The sequence below is a fragment of the Crinia signifera genome, chromosome 5 (genome assembly GCF_055691185.1).
Source record: "Crinia signifera chromosome 5, ASM5569118v1, whole genome shotgun sequence".
Classification (NCBI taxonomy): Eukaryota; Metazoa; Chordata; class Amphibia; order Anura; family Myobatrachidae; genus Crinia; species Crinia signifera.
The window spans coordinates 22,898,955-22,921,470 of NC_139221.1; the positions used below are offsets into that span (position 1 = coordinate 22,898,955).

The following is a 22,516-nucleotide window of genomic DNA, read 5'->3' on the forward strand; positions in this document are numbered from 1 at the left end:
TGTAGGCCCACCAAGGAAGTATTTTTTTTATTTGAATCTAAACAAATTTCTATGGTTTATCCTCTCCCAGCTGTGCTCATGGCTAATGGGAGTCTCCTCCTCTGGTAGGTGCCCACCTGTATGAAGCTGGAAGGCTTTTTTTTCTGATGCAGGGGCTAATTGTACATCTCCGGAACTTGGGTGGCTAAGGCCATCAGACGCTGGGTGGATTAACTGGAAGATGGTCTCTGGTCTGGTAGAATTGAGTTATCGATTGTTGACCACATCAGGGAAGTGGGTACTTGTATCAGTCCTATGCAAGATCTCACATAGTTCTTGGCAGAATTGCTAAGTCCAGGGATAGGCAGACCCAGTCTACCCACTGTCCAGCTCTCAAGCCAGCACGATCCAGCGTGGGAGGCATCTTCTGCTTTTCCCCAGACTCCTGTAAGTCAACAACTTTGAATGTTTGGACAAGAGGAGTAGTGTCCCATGTTTACACCCTGACCTTCATAGGTCATCCTAGAGCAACATTTTTTCCCCTCAGCCCTTCCAGCCAATCCAGAAGAAGCATGGTAATCAGTCCATTCTCTTCTGGCTTCCTAGGTTATTATTCCAGATACCCTGTCTCAGATGATCCTATTCCAACCTACTTCTACTCTAGAAGATGGTTGGACCGTTCCTCCCCATCCTTAATCTAAACTCAATCAACGGTTAAACGCAAAGTACTGAAGTGCCATTATTTTGGCCGTAGAACCAGGTGATATCAGGACATCTTTGGTTCTAACAGTCTAGCGTGGAAGTAATATATGCTATTAAGCTGAAGCTAAAGACTGGACCAGTTATAGATGCTACAATCAGACTGTCTGCCCCACTGACTAGGCCCAGAAGCTGGGCATTACTATATACACAGTACTCTGGGAGACCAATATTCCATGTATGATAGGAGTTATTTTGCAGATTGGTCTATTGCGCATTATAACCGCAGTCTCTGTGCCGTGTGCCAATGCTGGGCTTGCTACATTGGCATGTAATGCACACCACTTACTAACGCTTCTCGATGACAAGTTATGTTTTGTCTCGTTCAGCCTGCATAGTCTTTTCTGCATAGTCTTTTCTATCTACCACCTGCCTGCAGATCAGGAATGCTATTGTTGTTCCTGGCAGGCGGCTGTGCTGTGCTCCCAGCAGCGCTTAGTGATTGGTCTGTAAGAGAGCAATGTTGTTTTCAACTTGAATAGTTCTGCACAAATGAATCTTCTGTCGGACCGAGATGCAGGCGGTGTATATGGGGTTGGGGGGGGGGGGGGGTTTACAGGATGTGCGCTGGTAGCTGCTTCTCACTGCAGACTCTCCGCATGTGGCTGGTACACTCTTAATATCAACCACATTAATGGAAGTACACGTCAAAAAACAGCACTGTCTGTGACGGTGGACACATTATACAGAAGCATTGGTATATACTGGGCAAAGTGGTTATTATCCGTTCACCCCAATAATTAGGAACTGGCTTCAGTTTTTTTTTTTTTTTTTTTTTAATAAATGTGATTGCGTTTTTTCCTGGGACTTGTTTATTCATAACTAACTGTGTCATTGCATTGTGTATATTCCCTATAAATTATATTTCCAGGTTCAAATATGGTTCTACTAGTTACCAGCCCGGGAAAATGACAGATCAGCATAACCGTTATGTCAGCGCAGGCAGTGCTAGCCTTTTATTAAATAGGATAGCACTTAAAGCCCCCCCATACACTAACACAAGGTATCTCATGTGATACCTCTTCTTCAAATGGCCCGGGTTGCTACCTGGTGGCTGGATCGCATGTGATACATCGTATGTGGGCACTTTGCATCCTCTGGGGTTTAGTTAGGAACATGGGAGTTCTACTGAAGATGGGATGTTATGATCAACCAATCAGATGCTATATTTAAGAACAGGGGTGGCCTAACCTGTCCTCAAGATCTACCAACAGTTCATGTGTCTCAGGCAACCTGTGGGTCTACAGTAGGAATGAATGCAGCATGTTTGAAAATGTGACAGTTAGTAATGACTACAGCTGTGCCCCGGCTAGGTGACCTGGGGAATGTGACCGTTAGTAATGACTACAGCTGTGCCCCGGCTAGGTGACCTGGGAAATGTGACAGTTAGTAATGACTACAGCTGTGCCCTGGCTAGGTGACTTGGGAAATGTGACCGTTAGTAATGACTACAGCTGTGCACCAGCTAGGTGACCTGTGAAATGTGACAGTAATGACTACAGCTGTGCACCAGCTAGGTGACCCGGGAAATGTGACCGTTAGTAATGACTACAGCTGTGCACCAGCTAGGTGACCTGGGAGATGTGACAGTTAGTAATGACTACAGCTGTGCACCAGCTAGGTGGTCTGGGAAATGTGACAGTTAGTAATGACTACAGCTGTGCACCAGCTAGGTGACCTGGGAGATGTGACAGTTAGTAATGACTACAGCTGTGCACCAGCTAGGTGGTCTGGGAAATGTGACAGTTAGTAATGACTACAGCTGTGCACTAGCTACGTGATCTGGGGAATGTGACTGTTAGTAATGACTACAGCTGTGCACCAGCTAGGTGGTCTGGGAAAACATGGAAAGTTTGTAGATCTCGAGGACCTGGTTGGCAAGCCCTGATTTAAATGCTCAATGAAGTTTTTACATAAAAAAATAAAAAATAAATAAATAAATAAAAGATCTTGAGGACCATTTTGTCCACCCCATGATTAAAAGCCTTCAATATAGTCAAAAGTAATTTTCTTTGCTTCCTTGTAAAAAATACTAAACTGGGTGCTTCATGCGCGTTTGTTTGTTTTCTTCCTTTCTTTCGCCATTATAAGGGGACGTTCAGAGAATTGTACATAAAGATCATTAGTCCAGGTAGATTTTCTCAGCCCACAACTGTGCGTTGGTTATAGCTGCAGTTCTAGAACAGATGTAGTATTCTAGACAAGGCACATGGAAATAAGTATGTTGAAGTTCCCCTTTAATACTAGGGAACAGTAGGTAATGCTCTGTTTGCTGTGTTGCTTGCAGTGAAGCATGTGAAGAAGGATGAGCGGAAGTACTATGAGGAGCTTCTGAAGTACAGTAGGGAACATCTCATGCTGTATCCCTACCACCTGTCTGACATCATGGTGAAGGGACTGCGGATCACCCCCTTCTCCTACTACATAGGAATAATGGAGGTAAGGAGGTCGCTACTGAGGCTTAAAGTTTTATACCAGTCATGCAGCCCCCTACCATTTATACCCTACACAACCAAGGTGCTCGCTCTGTGTTGGCCTTCTTACCCGCCTACACCAGAGGAGGCTGATCTGAAATGCTATGTGCTGCTGTTAGCATTCTAGCAATTTGATAGGTGAGATCTGTCTGATCTGTCGCACACTAACAGATTTGTGTTTTTCTCTGTTCTCAGGATATAATGAATTGTGAAAAGAGCTACGATTCGCTGCCGAATTTTACTGCCGCCGATTGTGAGTACAACGCTGCGGTCTAAGTCTTGCCTATAAATTGTCATTTGTATGTTTATTCCACCAATATTAGATGGTGCTGCGATAATAAATTTATACATTAGGGTAGCCGTCCCTTACCAGAAGAGCTTGCAATCTATTTGCTAAATTGGTTTAACAAACTAATAGAGGATCATTTTTGTTGCTAAAAGACCATCAAAAGGTCTCTTTGTAGCCGGCCCGCCGTAAGAATCGCAGGAAGCCGGGTTCACAGTAACTATATACTCTTATACGAAGTGGAACAACTAATTCAATGATACGCCCTCTTGCTGGGAATGAATACGCAGTTATTCAATTAGTCATACATTTCTGCTTGCACCCTCCAGAGTTAGCAGAGGGAGATACAGCAATACTAGTGCTGCGATGTCAGTCGCACGCTTGCCGTCTGCGCTAACAGTATAGAAACATAGAATTTGACAGAACAACCTCTTGGCCTATCTAGTCGCAGAGGCCATATACCGATGAACACTGGCACTGACAGATCCCCAGCACACATCGCTGGCACATCTCACCGGAGAACACTAGCCCTGACAGATGGCTCAGCGCACATCTCACCGGAGAACACTAGCCCTGACAGATGGCTCAGCGCACATCTCACCGGAGAACACTAGCCCTGACAGATGGCTCAGCGCACATCTCACCGGAGAACACTAGCCCTGACAGATGGCTCAGCGCACATCTCACCGGAGAACACTAGCCCTGACAGATGGCTCAGCGCACATCTCACCGGAGAACACTAGCCCTGACAGATGGCTCAGCGCACATCTCACCGGAGAACACCAGCCCTGACAGATGGCTCAGCGCACATCTCACCGGAGAACACCAGCCCTGACAGATCGCTCCGCGCACAACGCTGGCACATCTCAACGGAGAACACTAGCCCTGACAGATCGCTCAGCGCACATCGCTGGCACATCTCAACGGAGAACACTAGCCCTGACAGATCGCTCAGCGCACATCGCTGGCACATCTCACCGGAGAACACTAGCCCTGACAGATCGCTCAGCGCACATCTCACCGGAGAACACTAGCCCTGACGGATCGCTCAGCGCACATCGCTGGCACATCTCACCGGAGAACAATAGCCCTGACAGATCGCTCAGCACACATCGCTGGGACAGTGCTGTGTGCTAATGTGATTTGAGCGATCTAGCATTGCTCGGCAAAATCTCCCATGTGTAGGCCCCATAAGATTCAGTGCCGTGGCTGTATAGCGTCTCACCTCGCTACAAGCAGATAACTGCAGGGTTAGTTTAATATTCCTAGTACAAATAGTTCCTGAATAAGGTGCCATCCCAAAAGCTCTCGGCAATGAGCTACCTGTTACAGAATATCCTATTCAGACTTGTGTTCCTTTATTAATAAACCGTTTGTCTGACATGGGTGAACTCGCAACTTCCGTCACGTTGCAGGAGGCTTCTTACCCGATCTGTATTTTCTTCTATACTTATACAATAAAGCATGAGGCAGCATGGACGGTGTAGTGGTTAGCATTACTGCCTCACAGCACTGAGGTCATGGGTTCTATCACCATGTGTTATATATATGGGGCAGCACGGACGGTGTAATGGTTAGCATTACTGCCTCACAGCGCTGAGGTCATGGGTTCTATCACCATGTGTTATATATACGGGGCAGCACGGATGGTGTAATGGTTATATTACTGCCTCACAGCACTGAGGTCATGGGTTCTATCCCCACCATGTGTTATATATACGGGGCAGTACGGACGGTGTAATGGTTAGCATTACTGCCTCACAGCGCTGAGGTCATGGGTTCTATCACCATGTGTTATATATACGGGGCAGCACGGATGGTGTAATGGTTATATTACTGCCTCACAGCACTGAGGTCATGGGTTCTATCCCCACAATGTGTTATATATACGGGGCAGTACGGATGGTGTAATGGTTAGCGTTACTGCCTCACAGCGCTGAGGTCATGGGTTCTATCCCCACCATGTGTTATATATACGGGGCAGCACGGATGGTGTAATGGTTAGCATTACTGCCTCACGCACTGAGGTCATGGGTTCTATCCCCACCATGTGTTATATATATATATACGGGGCAGTACGGATGGTGTAGTGGTTAGCATTACTGCCTCACAGCACTGAGGTCATGGGTTCTATCACCATGTGTTATATATACGGGGCAGCACGGATGGTGTAATGGTTATATTACTGCCTCACAGCGCTGAGGTCATGGGTTCTATTCCCCCCATGGCCCTAACTGTGCAGAGTTTGTATATTCTCCCCGTGCTTGCGCGGGTTTGCTCCGGGTACTCCGGTTTCCTCCCACAATCCAAAAATATACTGGTAGGTTATTTGACAGATGTGTATGTTCCAATATTCTCTGTACAGCGCTGTGGAATATGCATTATAGAAGAAACTGTTAATAAATAATAAATACATAATATGAAGCAAATTTTTATATTTGTGTTCTTTCTTTCTTATTTTTTATTTTTTTAATAAAGGTCTAAGACTTCTTGGTATAGGAAGGAACCAGTATATAGATCTAATGAACCAGTGCAGATCATCAAAGGTAAGAAGAACGGTTCTGCTAGAGGGATTCCATGAGTAGCATCCTCATTCTACAGAGCTTGGACTGTGCCAGAGGCCCTGCTGCACCTCTGAAGGGAGAACGGTCCCTGTAGTTCAGACATTGATTTCCCTTTTGTCCTTGCTGTAAGCGCAGTGTTTGGCTGTTAATAGGTCACCAGGAAGCTATGATGTTCTAAGGTGATTCTCAGCATCGGTTTTGAATGGCTCTGTTCCCAGCTCACTGACTCCGCTGTCCGTGTGCCACATGCAGCGTGTTGGTGGAAATAGGTATTATCTATATGATTCGCTGCGTCTCCTTATTGGGAACAGAGGGGGCGCTACAGCGCACTGCTGCTGAACACAGGGATAATGTGGCAGGTTTGTGCATGCAATTCTCACATGGTGGCTTATATGGAGATGCAACCTAAATGTGACTGCGGTGCAGGTAGATGTGCGCCATTCATGTTGGGTGCATCATGCGTGGTCTGACTCTTACTCTGTGCGCCATAGTAAGTATAACTGGGTGGGAGTGGCCTGGGAAGAGAGGGGACGGGGGGTGCGCCAGCTGATTTAAAAGGCGCAGGATCCTTTTATTCACTCGTTTAAATTAAGATGCTTGTATGAAATATATCAAATAATGAATGCGACTCCAATTATGTGCTGGGTGGCCCATAGATTACCTGTTGTTCCCTATTTTTATACGCTGTTCAGACTTTTTACATCAGTATTTGACGATTAAAAACATAAGTATAAACTTGTGTTCGTGAGTTAAAGGTTTGTTTCAGCTCTGGTTAGAAATGAGCCATTCGTGTGCATTCATTTATTCCCTCTGTTTTTCTTTTTGTCTGAGTTGTTTTGTTTTTTTTCTACCGGATTTTCAAACTTTTTTTTTTTTTAACAAATAATATTTTGATCATGATTATTATTCTCTGCCCACAGAAATTCTTCCGACGGAAAACTGCCCGCGACCTGCTCCCTGTGAAACCGGTAGAGATTACCATAGAGGCGTGGTGGGTGGTGCAGTCTGGATACATCACTGAGGATGACATCAAGGTACCAACACCCCAGTATGTGACTACTAAAGACTAAGGGTACGTTTACTAAACCTTGTAAAAATTGGTGATGTTGCCCATAGCAACCAATTAGATTCTGTCTATCATTTTGTAGGTGGCAATAGAGAAATGATATTCTGGTTGCTACGGGCAACATCACCTCTTTTTATTTTTAGAAGCTTTAGCAAACTTACCCCCCTAGGTACAATAATGTTACCATGGGAAAGGCTGCACCGTAACGCAGGCCTGGCCAAACTGTGGCCCTCCAGCTGTTGTGAAACTACAAGTCCCAGTTTTGCTATTAGGGAATGCTAAAAATATGGCAAGGCATGCTGGGATGTGTAGTTTCACAACAGCTGGAGGGCCACAGTTTGGCCAGGTGTGCCGCAAAGGTTTTGTCAGGTTATAACCTGCAAGTGTTTTTTATATTTTTATTAATCTTATAACTAGAACCTCCAATGTAATGAGGGGATATTTTTGAATATACTGTAATACACGGACGTTCTACATCGGTCGGAGCCTCTGGTTGTTCGGGATACGGTCGTTCTACATCGGTCGGAGCCTCTGGTTGTTCTGAGGCTGATTGTGGTTTATGTTACACAAATGACAACATTTAAATTTTTCGCTTCTGTCTCTAGATTTGCAGCATGGGAGAGAAGAGAGCGATCGATAAAATCATTGACTCTGGGCCTCAGCTGGCTGGTTCTCTGGAGTACAATGTTGTGCATAGTAAGTGTTACGGATTGGGACGCTCCTGCCGGAGGATTTGGCAGCCACGTCGGAGAAAACCGGTTACTCCAACAGTTGTATAATATAATTGTTTTGTGCTATTGTGTGAATGCATTATTATATTCCTCTGCAATGGGGCTAGAACATAACCAAGACCATTTTATCTTTCAGGCCTTTACAATAAAGGATTTATATACCTTGATGTACCCATCTCAGATGACAGTTGCATAGCAGGTGAGTGTCTTCAGTAGTATATGTGCCTGGGTCATGGGTTCTTGTCCGCAATGACTTTGTCTTGTATTGTGCATTGTCTTTGGTGTGTGTTCTGGTGTAACGGCTGTGAGATCCGTGGGCATCACACCCTGTCGGCCAAGTGCTGTCTTGCCGTAGACGGGCCCCTTCTTACGGGCCCTTTAAGAAGTTATGTCCTTTCTGGGTATAATTCCGGTATTTGGCATTTTCAGTGCCCCCTCTTGAAGGATTTGTGATGAATCGGCTGCAAGGAGACTACTTCGAAACTCTTCTCTACAAGATATTTGTCTCCATTGATGAACATACGAATGTGGCGGAGGTACGTTGGCACACACACGCCTGATTGCTGGCGGTTATCTGGCATTGTGTATATATATGCGGGCAGTTACATTGTTCTCATTTGAGTACAAGATCCATTGTGGTGTATAAATTGCTTCTTTGTCTCCTTCACGTCCTAACCATATTGTGCAGATCAGTTTAGAATAGATTATTTGATTCTCTTTGTGCTCTTGTGGTTTCAGTGAGGAGATGGATTGAATAAATGTTGTTGTAATATGAGATGAGACCACTACGTGTATTAGATCTGCGTAGTGTCCTTTCCTGTCTGCTGTCCGGGTATCCTAGCATTCCGGTTGGTTTTAGATACGCTTTCGTTAATGTAAAATAGTACGTGGGACACTAACAATACCCCGTCCTGTCATTGGTCCGCTGCATAACTTCTCTGTTTTATTTTCCAGCTTGCAAATGTTCTGGAGATCGATTTGTCTTTAGTGAAGGTAAAGTCTATTGTTAAATGAAATTAGTCCTATTGTAATAACTCTGTCAGGCCACAAGATGGCGCAAGGCGAGATACTAGTTCGAATTTATTACTCGGGTCACTGTGTGACATTTTCTTACCCTTCTGTTTTGGAATGTTGATGTAAGGCTGGGTACGCACTATGTGATATGTCGTCCCCAGCGTAGCGAGGCACCATGCCCGAAGCATGGCGAGTACAGTGGTGCACCGATACAGTGTCCATGTCGACTGTGTTGACATAAGGGACAACAAACAGGGAGAACTTGAAAAAAAAAAACATGTTCACCTTCCCATGTCAACCTTTTCAGGTGTGGACCTAAGGCCATGTTGACCATCATTGGTCGACACCTTCCTGTGGTCGATCCTATGACCCTGCTCTGTTCAGCAGATACAATATTGTATCAGATGCATCTCCATGTATGGACGAGTGACCAGCCCACTGGCACGTTCTAGTGGAACCGGTGACAATGACATAACAACTGGGCAGTTCCTGTGGCCAGTATAACTGGTCAGTTGATGCACCTCCCATCCATACATGCAGATTCAGTGTAGAAACCTTAATATAAGCTTTTTAACCCCTTACCGACGCAGCATGTTTTTGCCTTCCTGACAGAGCCCTTTTTTTCAAATCTGACAGGTATCACTTAAGTGGGGATAACTTTTTTTTGCTTTTACTTATCCCAGTGATTTTGAGATTGTTTTCTCGTGACACATTGTACTTTAAATTAGTGGTAAATTTTGGTCGATACAGTTTTTTTTTTTTTGTGAAAAATACCAAAATGTCGTAAAAAAAATTGAACATTTTGCTATTTGCAAAATGTAAAATTTTCTGCTTGTGAGACAAATAATCATACCACTCAAAATAGTTAATAACTAATATAGACCATATCTAAACTTTATTATTACATCATTATTTCAACTTTTATTTTTTTTGGACGCTAGGGGGCAGCAGAGTCTAAATTTTACACATCACACAGTAAACGCTGCTTTTGGCTGTTCACGTTTGAACAGCCAATCGCAGCGATCGCCCATGGCGGGGGGCATCGCTGCCCCCCCTGGGCAATGAGGGAAGATGTCTGCTGTCAGGGACAGCAGACATCGTCCCTCTGTCACCGCGTCTCTAGAAGTCATGACGTACATTTATGCCATGTGTCGGGAAGTACATCCCGACCATGACGTAAATGTACGTCAAATGGCGGGAAGGGGTTAATGGTCATTTGGGCTGTTGTCGTCGTCGTCCGTCCTCAAACTGCCATCAACATATATATGAGCTAGAAGATGATATTCCAGGGGAACGTGATCAGGGTACTTTGGGGCAGATGTATTAAGCCTTAACAAGAGATAAATGCAAGAGTGATAAGGAGAGATAAATGTCCAGCCAATCAGATCCTAACTGCCATGTTACAGGCTGTGTTTGAAAAAAGTCAGTAAGGAGCTGATTGGCTGGACGTTTATCTCCTTATCACCCTTGCATTTTCTCTTGTTAAGGCTTAATACATCTGCCCCTTTGTTACCTATATCACGATGGCCATGACTAATATTGAAACGGATTCAATGCACCAAGTGTAGTTTCTTAGGCGGGTGACCTGGCAGAGCGTATAGGTGTAATGTTGGTCTTCTGTCTCCAGAACGCCGTCTCCATGTACTGCCGCTTGGGGTTTGCCCACAAAAAGGGACAAGTGATCAATCCTGACCAGCTGCACCCGTCGTGGAGGAACGTCCCATCTGTAAATAGACTGAAGTAATTACTGTCCTGTTTTTATTTTCATGCTCATTTTGGTGTCTTATATTGTTTGTGCTTTAATTACGACTACTATTGTAAAATATAAGTTGTCTTCATGGTAATTAAGTAAGATAACAATATTTGTACTATCCTGTACTAATCCATTTCAAAGCATTATTGTGCTCAATCAGGGTGTTACTGGAGTACAGGAAAGTAACTGCTTTGCCTCCAGACAAAGTTCAAATGTTGGATGCCGCCCACATTTTTCAGCATGATCAGAAGCGGGTTACATTGGTGGAGGACACTTGTTGGTGGTCAATTTTGAGCCAAAATTTAGTCAAGTGCAGTCTGACCTTCCAAGTTGCACAGTGTGAAACAACTAGTACAGAGCCGCATGTGAGTCTAACTCAGACTTTATGGCTAATTAGAGAAGGTGTGCCCATGTGGTTTTGGCGGCGACGTCAGTGATTACCACTTCTACCTGTCTCAGTCGCAGATTAATGGAGCATTAGTTACATTTTGATGGTCTGGTTATTGCATATGGATTTGCGGGTGGATCCTTTTTCTCTTGCCATCTAAGCTATCTCTCAGTCCACTGGGAATTCTCAAATTAGCGCTCAAGTCAGAATTAGACCCACAAACCGCTTGGGAGTCTGAGTAGCCCTGTAGGCCCACTGTAAATGTTCAGCAGAGTAGCACAGAACCTCCTTACCATACTCGCCTGCTATCTCCTTACCATACTCACCCGCTATCACATACATTAAGTAACTTGGCCGTACAAAACTGTGGTCTTCAATACACAGAAACACATTGGATCCGCAGAAGATGCTGCTTTCCTGGGAGAGTACAGAAAGCAAGAGCCCGGTACAGGACTTGGCCTCTTCAGCCACAGACACTGACACCAACAGTCAGGAGGACCAAGGTAACGTGTACTGTGATGTCATCCTTTGTCATAAGAGATTTGGCTTTTGTACCTCTGCTGCCTGTTGCATCCTCCCACTGCAAAGCTCACACATTTTCCGATTATAGCGGACTCCTGTAGTGTGAGCAGCCTGAACCTATCTAGTGGTCACACGAAACGCATCGCTTTCCTGTTCGATTCCACGCTCACCGCCTTCCTGATGATGGGGAACCTGTCACCTGTAAGTATACCATTATAGGCGTATAGGGATGTTATAGAGAGGAAATCATATTAGCCACTGCCACTATAACAATTCTCTTACAGCTCGTGGGCACAACATACCTGTTTGCATCAATGGTGTCACCTTTTACGGGTGTGCTGACTTTCCTTTTGTGTGTCACAGAACCTGAAGAGCCATGCCGTGACCATGTTTGAAGTGGGCAAATTGTCTGACGAGACCCTGGATAGTTTCCTTGTGGAGCTAGAGAAGGTACACTTTTTTTTTTTTTTTTACTCACTGAAACGTCAGTTTCTGATTTAGGGATCAACTAAAGGGCATTTTATAGCTACATAATACACTAAATGGGCAGAAATGATGTGGACACCTGACCCTCACATGTAGGGCTTTAACGTCATCCAGTTCCTAGAAAAAAGGCAATCTATTTGAGTCCAAGATGGCCGACATAAATGTGCTATATTCAGATACAGCACATTCACATCGACATCTTGAATTCAAAAAGAGGCTGCCTATTCCTTGCAATCCCCCTGAGATGTGGGAAGGAGAGGCTGTAAGTAGGAGCGAGGGTATGTGGGCACATATCCTGTGCTCACGGCTATTAACCCATTATTTACAGATTCGGATGTGTTCTGTTGCTGATGCGTACCGAGGCCGTTTGTCACTGAATTTGGGAACTTAACTCAAGCCAGCACTTTGGTTCCGTCCTGTGTGCTGATGTGGCCTACCTTCACTCCTAAACCAGTGATACTCAAATCCATTCTTCAGGGCCCCACACAGGCCATGATTTCCAGGTCACCCGGCAACTGCACGGTGTATCCATAACTGTCACTTTAAAAAAAAAAAATCTACCGGTGACCTGGAAAACATGAACTGCGTGGAGAGTTTGAGAACCTGTGGACCAGGCTATTCCGCATCACTATGACTGGTCTTACAGGGGGCCAGTAATCTCTGTGGGGGCATCCTGTGACCATGATTATCTCTGCCCTAGGTACAAAGCACAGGCGAGGGAGAAGCACAGAGGTACTTTGATCATGCGCTCACCTTACGGAACACAATCCTCTTCCTGCGTTACAACAAGGATCTCATCACACTACCCGAGCAAGTGAATGCAGGTACCGGGCGATCTCCAGGGTTCTTCTGTAGCAGTGTGTGTGGGGGGAGGGGATAAAAGCATGGCAGCTGACCTGATGGGTAGGATTACCTATCTCCATGGTCACTTCGTAGATTAGTGTATGGGCCATGTGACCTGAACCCTGGTGTGTGGCCATTGCTGCCATTACCTACCAGTGAGAAGAGACTGTGTTGTGTGCGCAGGTTTGCCGCTGGATCTGCTGCGGTGCGAGAGCCTCCTAGGCTTGGACCCAGCCACTTGCAGCCGCGTATTGAACAAGAACTACTCGCTCCTGGTCTCCATGGCACCGCTCACCAATGAGATCCGGCCAATCAGCAGCTGCACGCCGCAGGTAATTTCCTGTCACACTGCTGGAATGCCCGCCTCCTGTCTTCTCTCTGCTGGAACCACAAATCGGCTTCTGCTAAAAATCAATTGTTGCTTTTTGCTTAATAAAACCTTTTCTATGTTTAAGATAAATTATTAGTTCTTTATTTTCTTTGCAGCATATTGGTCCGGCCATCCCAGAAGTGAGCTCCATATGGTTTAAACTTTACATCTACCATATTTCCGGACACGGGCCACCATCCCTCTTACTATCAAAAGGAACCAGGCTCCGGAAGTTACCAGATATCTTCCTGGTGAGACAACCATGATGTGAAGTCGGGTTCCTTACTCCTGTGTGCCTACCATCTATTCTCATAGTCCTGGCTGTGTGCTGTACTGGGACATTCATAGGGCCTTGTAGGAAGAAGGTCGCTTCAGCACAGTTCAAATAGGGGAGCCACACTCACTGCCACCAACTGCCATTCCAACCTGACTCCCTGGCAGTTGTTGTGCTGCAGTCCCAGCCCTGGAGCCGCCACTGTACATATCCACCCTGGCCCATAGGTCTTCTCACTCATACATGCCACCTATTACACTATGCTGGGATATCTGGATGATCGGGTATAACTTACCGAAGTCGGTATTCCGATAGTCGTTTCTCCGTCAGGAAGCCAATGGGGCAAACACATTAAAGCCCCAATGGGCTCGCTGCGCTCACCACCTATTCTATTCTCCCTCTATGGGGTCCTGGACCCCCAAGAGGGAAAATGGCCTGTGTAAGTTGGGATTCCGATGTTGGAGAAACAGTCTGAATCCCGACTGTCGGTCACTCATCCGGCACTCATCCGGCACTCATGGACAACATGCTCAAAAGGTCAAAACAAGTTTTTTTTTTTTTCATACATGGAATATGATTGGGAACGGTGAGTGAGGCACCTTGCCCAAAGCATGGCGAGCGTAGTGGTACATTGGGGTAGCGCATTGCAACGTGACACCCAAAAAACATAACTGCCGGCCATTTTGGTGTCTATTTTGTCATTCTGTTGACTTTTTTTTTTTTCCCACCTAGACGTCTGTCCACCTTTTGAACAATACCCCTAAGCTATAAAAGCGATTTGGTTCCCTTTTATTTATTCAATGATCCAACTGAACAGCTGTGTCTTCTAGGCCTACGACCGGTTGCTGATTACGTCTTGGGGACACGATCCAGGCGTGGTTCCTACGTCCAACGTTCTGGTGATGCTGAATGATGCGTTGACGCACTCCGCAGTTCTCATTCAGGTATGTCAGATATCAGCGCTACTTCTATACTTACCAGGTATGTACTGTACAAATACTGGAAAGATACAGGGCATACGGTAATATTACTCCTGATGCCCGGGACATGGAGACTTTTCTTGGCTCCACCCTGTAGTCTTGGCATCAGCACATTGGAGAACAGTACAGGAGCCGGCTATTGTACATTATACTTCAGTCAAGTAGATTTCCTTATATTGTTGATGCCGGTCACTTTTTTGAATCACTTCTTCGGCATTTTCCTTTTGTGGCCATCGTTCCATTAATCACCGGAACAGCTTGTGGATTTTGGCAATGCTATGTTCATTAATAAAAACCAAGCCTACATCTGCAGCAGCCCAGTAAAGGGCTTAATTCAATGTTGATTGCAAAGAGCGGAGTTAAGGTGCTTGCTAGCCAGCAAACGGCTGCTGCTTAGCGAGCCAACCCGAATTAGATGCAAACTGCATACAGCACTCGCATCGGCATACATGGCCTGGAATCCATTGGGATTTACAGGTTATGTTTTGACTCTTAAGCGTTATTGAGTTTTTTTTATAGGAATACTGACCTCCGAATTCTCATTTCATTGTACTGTGCTCAGTAAGGACAATGTGAGAGTCCGGTGATTAATGTACCAGCTTGGTAGACATCAGGCAGCCTTGGATGGGTCGTAGAGGCCCTTGTTGGCTACATATGTCTACTTCTGACAGTCTTCCCCTTGAACACTCGATGACTAAGTAGACAATAAAAGTGCCCCTGTCTGCAGTTGGGAAGGAGATTTCTGCAGATGGGGGTGGGGTGGGGTGGGGGGGCATAGCCTTGTCTTCGTATAACTGTGACAGTGCTGGTGGCTTCTGCTGACAGTTATCAGTTTTCCTTAATCCGACTATAGTGGTTCTGGTCAAATAAATGTCTTAATGGATTGTATTATAATGCTGACATGATGGATAAAGTATATGTGTGTACCTAGGCCTTATCTTAAATTCGTGTTATGTAAATGAAGTATTTTGCCCTTCAAAGTGAACATCTCTCCCCACACTGATTAGGTGTGGGGTGCTAGAGCGAACACTAGAGTTCTGTCCATTCTGTAAATTGAGTTATAAATGTTCTGTAACTTTGTATGAAAGCCCCTCCATTGGTTAGTTGTTGATAGACTTTGACTTTAATTAGTGACGGTCTTACACTTCGCAGCCACAAGGGGGAGCTAATTTCTCCCCATTCTTTCTGGACAGGGTCACGGCAAGCACGGCATGGGAGAGACCGCACACGTCCCCTTCCCGTTTGATGAAGCAGAACTGCAAGGAGGTAACTTAGTGAGGCGCTCCAGTTACGGATATACCCAAGGCTGGGATTTCTATGCGTTCTCCTTGCTCTTTATGTTAATTCTCTGTTCTATATTGATCTATAAGAAAGGACAAGTAAATTCTGCACAGATACTAGTGCAGTAAGGTAACCAGGCCCCAGTGTAATGGCCATGAGGACAGTGGGTTACCTCCTTCGGCCTGGTGTGGAATTAGACTGGGATAGAGATCTTTACAAATGTATGAGTGGTCTTGTTACCTTATTTATTGAATCACCTTTTGTATAATGCATTTAAGTTCTAGAAAATACCTTGTACACAGCTCCACTTTCACTGTTTTCAAAACCACTTCTATCAAACTTTGTTGGTTCATGGCTCCCTTAGTGCCTCTGAAGATTTATCACATTGGCCCTCAGCAGTGACCTCCCGGCGCCCCCAGCAGTCCTCAGCAGTGACCGCCCGGCGCCCCTAGCAGTCCTCAGCAGTGACCGCCCAGCGCCCCCAGCAGTCCTCAGCAGTGACCTCCCGGCAACCACACCAATCACATGAACTATAAATTCTCTGGCAGCCTGATCACACCAGAGGCCCTCCCTATTGCACAGGGTGACCCTGGCTGTCTCTCCGCAGCCCCGTGTTGTCCCTACAAGCTAGCTTTTACATTGAGTATCTCTGTAACTGTTTGCTGTCTAGCAGAATACATGTGACACCTGTCTCACCATAGGTGCCCGCTACATCTTGCCCCCACTGCCCCATCAGCCTATTCACCTCATCAGCTTTGCTCTGAGCAATTGGAAAAGCGAGATTGTACTACTCAAAGCCGGTAACGTTGTGTCTTGGTGGAAGCGTCCAGTTGTAGTTGGAAGACTCGAACTACCAGCTTCTAGAACATATGTACAGAAAATGGACTATACAGATTGGATAGGGAATTCTTCTCCCATAACAGGGGATTACGAGTATAGGAATTCCATATGTCATAAATCTACTAATGCGTTAGTAAATTTGCCCCTGAGAGTGGGTTTGGCGGTTAGGTTCAAGTTGGTTACGGCTTGTTGTTCATTTCAGAGTTCTCCGCCATGAATATGGGAGTCCACAAAGCCTTAGGAGTGCTGAGAGAGAGGACGGATTTGGATCACTTCTGTGGGTACGTCACCATGCTGAACCCCAGCAGCCAGCATGTGATCTACAGAAGGCTGAGCGACGCCTCCGATGTGAAAGGTATAGTCCCTTAGCTAGCAGTAGCAGCCGCCTGTGCCGCCATAATTTGTGACCATAAACGTAACGAGTATGAACAAATCTTGTCCTTTGTTAATGTATATTATTATTGGAGCTATAAGGAACCTTGGGTCTGATTCGGAGATGGGCGCTGTGCCGATGATTTATGCATTGAAATAGTTTTCATTCTTTTTTACTGTGTGCGCATCTAAGTCACAATGGTCATGTGACTGCGGCGCAGAGCTGATTTATTCTCTCTGACAGTCTGCATTTGGGGAGGTTACAGGAGTGGCGGCACAAACACAGGCGTCTGGCCACCGTTTTGGGGGGGGGTGTTGCGTTACGGTTTGCGATGGCGATACCGTACACAGTAAAACTAGCTCCACCGTTTTGCTTCCAGCGACTGTGCTGCCAGATTATAGGGTTACTCAGAAGGTCCGATGCTCGTCCTATGGTTGCATCTCTGTACTTGGGCGATAGGCGATTGTGGTCCGCTCAAGGCAACTCCCAGGGACTGTGACATTTGCATATTTTCACCCAGCCACTGCGTACAAGCCTGCGGTGCATTTGCGTACCGGAACCTGGTCCATGTACATGTTGCGTCCTTTGCTTCTGTTATGTTATATGTATTACAGAACCTTCCTTATTTTACACGTCCCACTACTGATAGCGCATCTTACAAAGCTACAGGCATCTGTCATGTCATAGGCTAGCAGCAAGGCCCGTATACGGTAGCAGTATATGTATAGCGGTGATGGCTTATGCCAGGTTCATTCCGTAGTGCAGTGAGAATATCGCTACCATCAGCAGCCTTTTATATCCGGAGGATAGCGATAAAATACTGCTAGAATTCCTACTATAGTTAATAATATTCCTTTTATATAATATAGTAAGTGCTGTAAGCAGGCAATGGGGTGTAACTCCGACCCCGCTCCAGAATCAAAGCCAGTAGATTAAAATCTATGTTTTAAAAGCCCCCAAATGTCATCAGAAATGTATATACTGTTGGTTTATGTTAGCATAGTATTATCATTTATTTAGGCCAAATCTATAAAGCAAAGGCCTTAACACATTTTGGATGATCCGCTGTAGTAACCGGACAGTTCACTGAATTGGAGCGTGTGGTGGACTTTGGTAGGAATATGGCAGGGTGCACAAAACAGTTCCCTCCTCCTCCTTTTTTTTTTTTTTTTTTTTTTTTTTATGAATCCTCATTGTTTCTCCCTGTAGATGAGTCTTGTCTAGCGTTCGACTCTGATGTCAATGGCAGCACAGAGTCCTTTGAGCTTGTTGTGGATGAACCCGCCGTAGAATCGGTACAGAAGTCCAGTGACGGTAAGTATCAGAACAGGGCCATAGCCCGCCTGTAGCTGCTGACTTGGATAGACTTTGAGACCTGTTTTGCAACAGGTGCCCAGTTTTGTTTTGCAATTACATATGTCTTTTCTTAGTTCAGATGCCTGGTTTTTAAAGGGGGGGAAAAAGCGATTTACAATGATTCTCTGTTATTTCCAGTCAGGAGTAAGGCAGCAGAAGCGTTATTAAAGTTGCCCCATAGGAGACACATTTGGGTGCAGATTTAACTTGTGATATTCTTGTTCTCCCTAAATATGAATGTTAAATTGTGATCCTAACTGCCATTTTTCAAATCCGTGAAAGGAGCTGTAGCACCATTTAACATGTGTAACAAGAATATCACCCGTTGATAAACAAGCCCCCTAATTCCTTACTTATGCCTCCTATTCCTAACTGCATTCCTGTGTCTAGATTACACGTACACCATAATTGTTCTATCCTGTTACATACTGTATGACCGTCGTGCTGCGTATACATTTAGAAAAAGGAAATGGAAGCACTGCGCTGAATTTATATAGTCTCGCCACGTATGAATTCACATGACCAATTAATTAATACAATATCTATATTTATTTAGAATTTGTAATAATAGTTTGTTATGGTGGCCACCACAGGTTAAAAATATGCGCATTATAAACCTAAAATAACAAAATTAACTTTAAAAAAAAAAAAAATTCTTTGATCACGCCTGGTGAAAAAGTCACTATGTAGGAATAGAGTATTTACTGCAGATGTAATGCAAGTTTGTTGCCGCAGACAACCGCTGTGGTATCGGGCTCCCGATACCCACAGCAGGGGTACCTATGATTGTACCAGATGGTAATAGATGGAAGGTGAGCGGTACTTCCTTTTGACCCCAGTCTGTCAAGTGGGGTCAGGTGGGCTGGCTGACACGCGACACGGTGTCTCTCACCCGCCGTCTAGCGTGTGTGGTTGCTGTCAGCAAGGCGGAGATGTTTCCTTACCACACCGGGGGTACATGGGGGCAAAAAAACTGCAGTGTGACTCTCACCCACACTCGTCAGTCTTGCTCGGTCTCCTGATGGTAGGTGGGACTTCATTTCCAAACAATGGAAATTATTGACGGCACTAATGTCCAAACGCCGGGCGTGAGCAGGTCAGGTATCAGGTGTCGATATAGGCAGGTAATTGAGCAGATGATACACAATGCTGGGTATTTTGAAATAGGCTGCCAGGTAGTCTGCTAATGCGGGTCTCACAAAATTTCTGCAGGTGCAAATTAATCAGTGCATATAATTATTGTATTAATTAATTGGTCATGTGAATTCATACGTGGTGAGACTACATAAATTCACAGTGGCAAATTAACAAGTGTGTTGACATCAACACACTAGAAGCCTGCAGCTTATTATACACTTTTTATTCATATAATTGAATATATATTAGAATTATTTGTATTTTTTCGTGAGTTTTTATAAGCGCCTAATAATTTAGTGTATATTTCAAGTTGCGTATACATATACCCCTTAATGTTAGTAGCACAGTGAAGTGCCCCCTCATTGAGTTGTAGAAGTACACATTGAGGCCCTTTCTGCACAGAGCCTCCCCTCACGGGCCGTTTCTGCGCAGAGCCTCCCCTCTCGGGCCCTTTCTGCGCAGAGCCTCCCCGCGCACGGGCCCTTTCTGCGCAGAGCCTCCCCGCGCACGGGCCCTTTCTGCGCAGAGCCTCCCCGCGCACGGGCCCTTTCTGCGCAGAGCCTCCCCGCGCACGGGCCCTTTCTGCGCAGAGCCTCCCCGCGCACGGGCCCTTTCTGCGCAGAGCCTCCCCGCGCACGGGCCCTTTCTGCGCAGAGCCTCCCCGCGCACGGGCCCTTTCTGCGCAGAGCCTCCCCGCGCACGGGCCCTTTCTGCGCAGAGCCTCCCCGCGCACGGGCCCTTTCTGCGCAGAGCCTCCCCGCGCACGGGCCCTTTCTGCGCAGAGCCTCCCCGCGCACGGGCCCTTTCTGCGCAGAGCCTCCCCGCGCACGGGCCCTTTCTGCGCAGAGCCTCCCCGCGCACGGGCCCTTTCTGCGCAGAGCCTCCCCGCGCACGGGCCCTTTCTGCGCAGAGCCCCCCCTCGCACGGGCCCTTTTGCTGCATATGGAGATTGTGGATTGAACTCGTCAGACTCTCCAGTAGGACTTTAAACTTCCCATTTAAATTGATTCTAAAGGTGGCCCACGCACGGATCCAATCCAATATCTGTCCAATTTCCTGTAAAATCCAGAACACACCTGATCATGGCCACACACAGAATGATTAAGTAACTGATCAGAGTGTTTACTCAGTCAGTCAGTGTGACCATGGTCTCCGCCACCACTACAAAGCCGTCGCCCTAGTCGCTGGCAGACATGAAGAGAGGCAGGCGGCGGGCAGGGGATTTCAAGTGAATAGGGCAGCAACTGATTGGCTGAGAGCTCTCAGCCAATCTGTGGCAGCCCATTTATTTGAAATCTGCTTCCTGCCCCTTTCTGTGTCTGCCAGTGGCGGGGGTGACTGCTGAGGTGTGGCGCAGGGGAGATGCCAGTCTCCAATCATCATGCCTACACATGGAACTATGCGGCCATGATCCTGCACGATGGGCCTTTTATCTTTCTGCCTGCTGAAGGGATCAGCAGAATTGATGAACTACCCACGGGCACTCGCATTGGGTGGTGAAGCCCCCACAAAGTTTTTAAACGATTGGTGGTTCTGATTGGTAGGAAATGGCCATAACGTTTAAAAAAAAAAAAAATCTTACAGCGCATAGGGAACCTTAAGACTTTACATGTGACTGCTCCCCCCAGGAGATTAAGGCAGCATGTTGGAAGGAGGATATATGACAATGATAGGCAATGTGTGTTACAGCACCGGCTACAGAGAGCGACTGGGTCCCACTGGAGCTGTGCTACGGAATCCCGCTTTTCAGCTCCGAACTCAACCAGATGGTATGCAGGAAGATTGCGGCCCATGGACTGTGCAGGAAGGAGAGGTAACTGTCCGCGGTGCTGAATGAGGTCCTCCATAACTTCTAATTACCCATCATCCACCACTAATACGTACGGGTTGGGATCTCAAACCCAATAGTCAGAATACAGGAGTGTGGGATCCCAATGGTAAGAATTGCAGCAAAATATTTTTAGCTTTGCCCAAACCCCCCCCTCACCGCCCTCTCTGTGCAGTTGAACCCCAACTGGACACCACCACCCCAACTGCGATGGAATGTATTTGGTCATTCTTTGTACTTAATCACTGGAATTGGAGCCCAAACACTCATTGGCCATAAGTTGGGTGCAGCAATTCATTGACAGTCCTGCTGGTGCTTATAGTGGCTGCAGATGCACAGCTTGGGCCCTCCGATCCTTCTGCATACAGACACCTTTACACCAGGTTAAGGCATCTTACTAACATCAGCTTAAAGTCACAGATGCAATTCCGCAAATGATGCAAAGGGGTATATACAATTAGAGTCCGCAACTGCTGTTTCTCGAAAAAATGTCAGTTTCCAAATTTTTATTTTTTTAAAAGTCAAAACCATGATTCGACCGATTAAAAAAATAAATAAATTCTGACAGGTCAGAATGCTCCAACCTGTCGGAATCCATGTGGATTGGCAGGATAGCCGCCAGTCTGTGCTTTTGTCGGAAACCGGGCCAAATTTGACAGGTTTCACCTGCTTCCGACAACCTCGATCCAACCTTAATCAAAGTCAGATTGAGGAGATGAGGCAGGGAGGACAGTGCCATGTGAGTAGCGGCAGCTCACCCAGGGCCGTCCTCCCGACGCTCACCCGGTGCTGGCACTGGGCCGATTGAGCAGCTGCCTCCTAATGTGACAGTCGGATTTGGCCGCATTGAATACGTATTGTCGGATCCATTCCGACAAATTCCAGTCTGAATGGATCCGACTCTAATTGAATATACCCCTGAGTGATTGCAGCAGTATCTCTCCTGTATCTCTATGACCTCTACAAAGGCTCCTCTCCCATTATACATAAAGGCAACACTAACGTAACACATCCTAGATCTGAATGAATTAAATATTCTTTTTAAATACTTTGTTTATAGTTGAATGTGATGACCACAAAATCACACAAAAATGATCAATGGAAATCAAATTTATTAACCTATGGAGGTCTGGATTTGGAGTCACACTATAGGCTGATCCAACTGTGATGTAATGTCCTTAAAACAAGTCAGAATGAGGCTCAGTAGTGTGT

At 45.9% G+C, this 22,516-nt stretch overlaps 1 protein-coding gene across 1 annotated transcript in view; it reads left to right on the forward strand.

The window, feature by feature from the left end:
* FAM91A1 (family with sequence similarity 91 member A1) overlaps positions 1 to 22,516 on the forward strand; it is a 31,834-nt gene that overhangs the window by 6,199 nt on the left and 3,119 nt on the right. The window contains exons 4-23 of the mRNA XM_083186768.1: positions 3,026 to 3,177; positions 3,408 to 3,465; positions 5,977 to 6,044; positions 6,983 to 7,096; positions 7,734 to 7,824; positions 7,996 to 8,058; positions 8,289 to 8,395; positions 8,814 to 8,852; positions 10,501 to 10,613; positions 11,399 to 11,517; positions 11,625 to 11,737; positions 11,900 to 11,986; positions 12,723 to 12,846; positions 13,049 to 13,197; positions 13,352 to 13,486; positions 14,340 to 14,453; positions 15,683 to 15,755; positions 16,813 to 16,965; positions 18,193 to 18,297; positions 21,166 to 21,289. Coding sequence (XP_083042894.1) covers positions 3,026 to 3,177; positions 3,408 to 3,465; positions 5,977 to 6,044; positions 6,983 to 7,096; positions 7,734 to 7,824; positions 7,996 to 8,058; positions 8,289 to 8,395; positions 8,814 to 8,852; positions 10,501 to 10,613; positions 11,399 to 11,517; positions 11,625 to 11,737; positions 11,900 to 11,986; positions 12,723 to 12,846; positions 13,049 to 13,197; positions 13,352 to 13,486; positions 14,340 to 14,453; positions 15,683 to 15,755; positions 16,813 to 16,965; positions 18,193 to 18,297; positions 21,166 to 21,289 — 2,101 coding nt within the window. The remainder of the gene's footprint in view (positions 1 to 3,025; positions 3,178 to 3,407; positions 3,466 to 5,976; positions 6,045 to 6,982; positions 7,097 to 7,733; positions 7,825 to 7,995; positions 8,059 to 8,288; positions 8,396 to 8,813; positions 8,853 to 10,500; positions 10,614 to 11,398; positions 11,518 to 11,624; positions 11,738 to 11,899; positions 11,987 to 12,722; positions 12,847 to 13,048; positions 13,198 to 13,351; positions 13,487 to 14,339; positions 14,454 to 15,682; positions 15,756 to 16,812; positions 16,966 to 18,192; positions 18,298 to 21,165; positions 21,290 to 22,516) is intronic.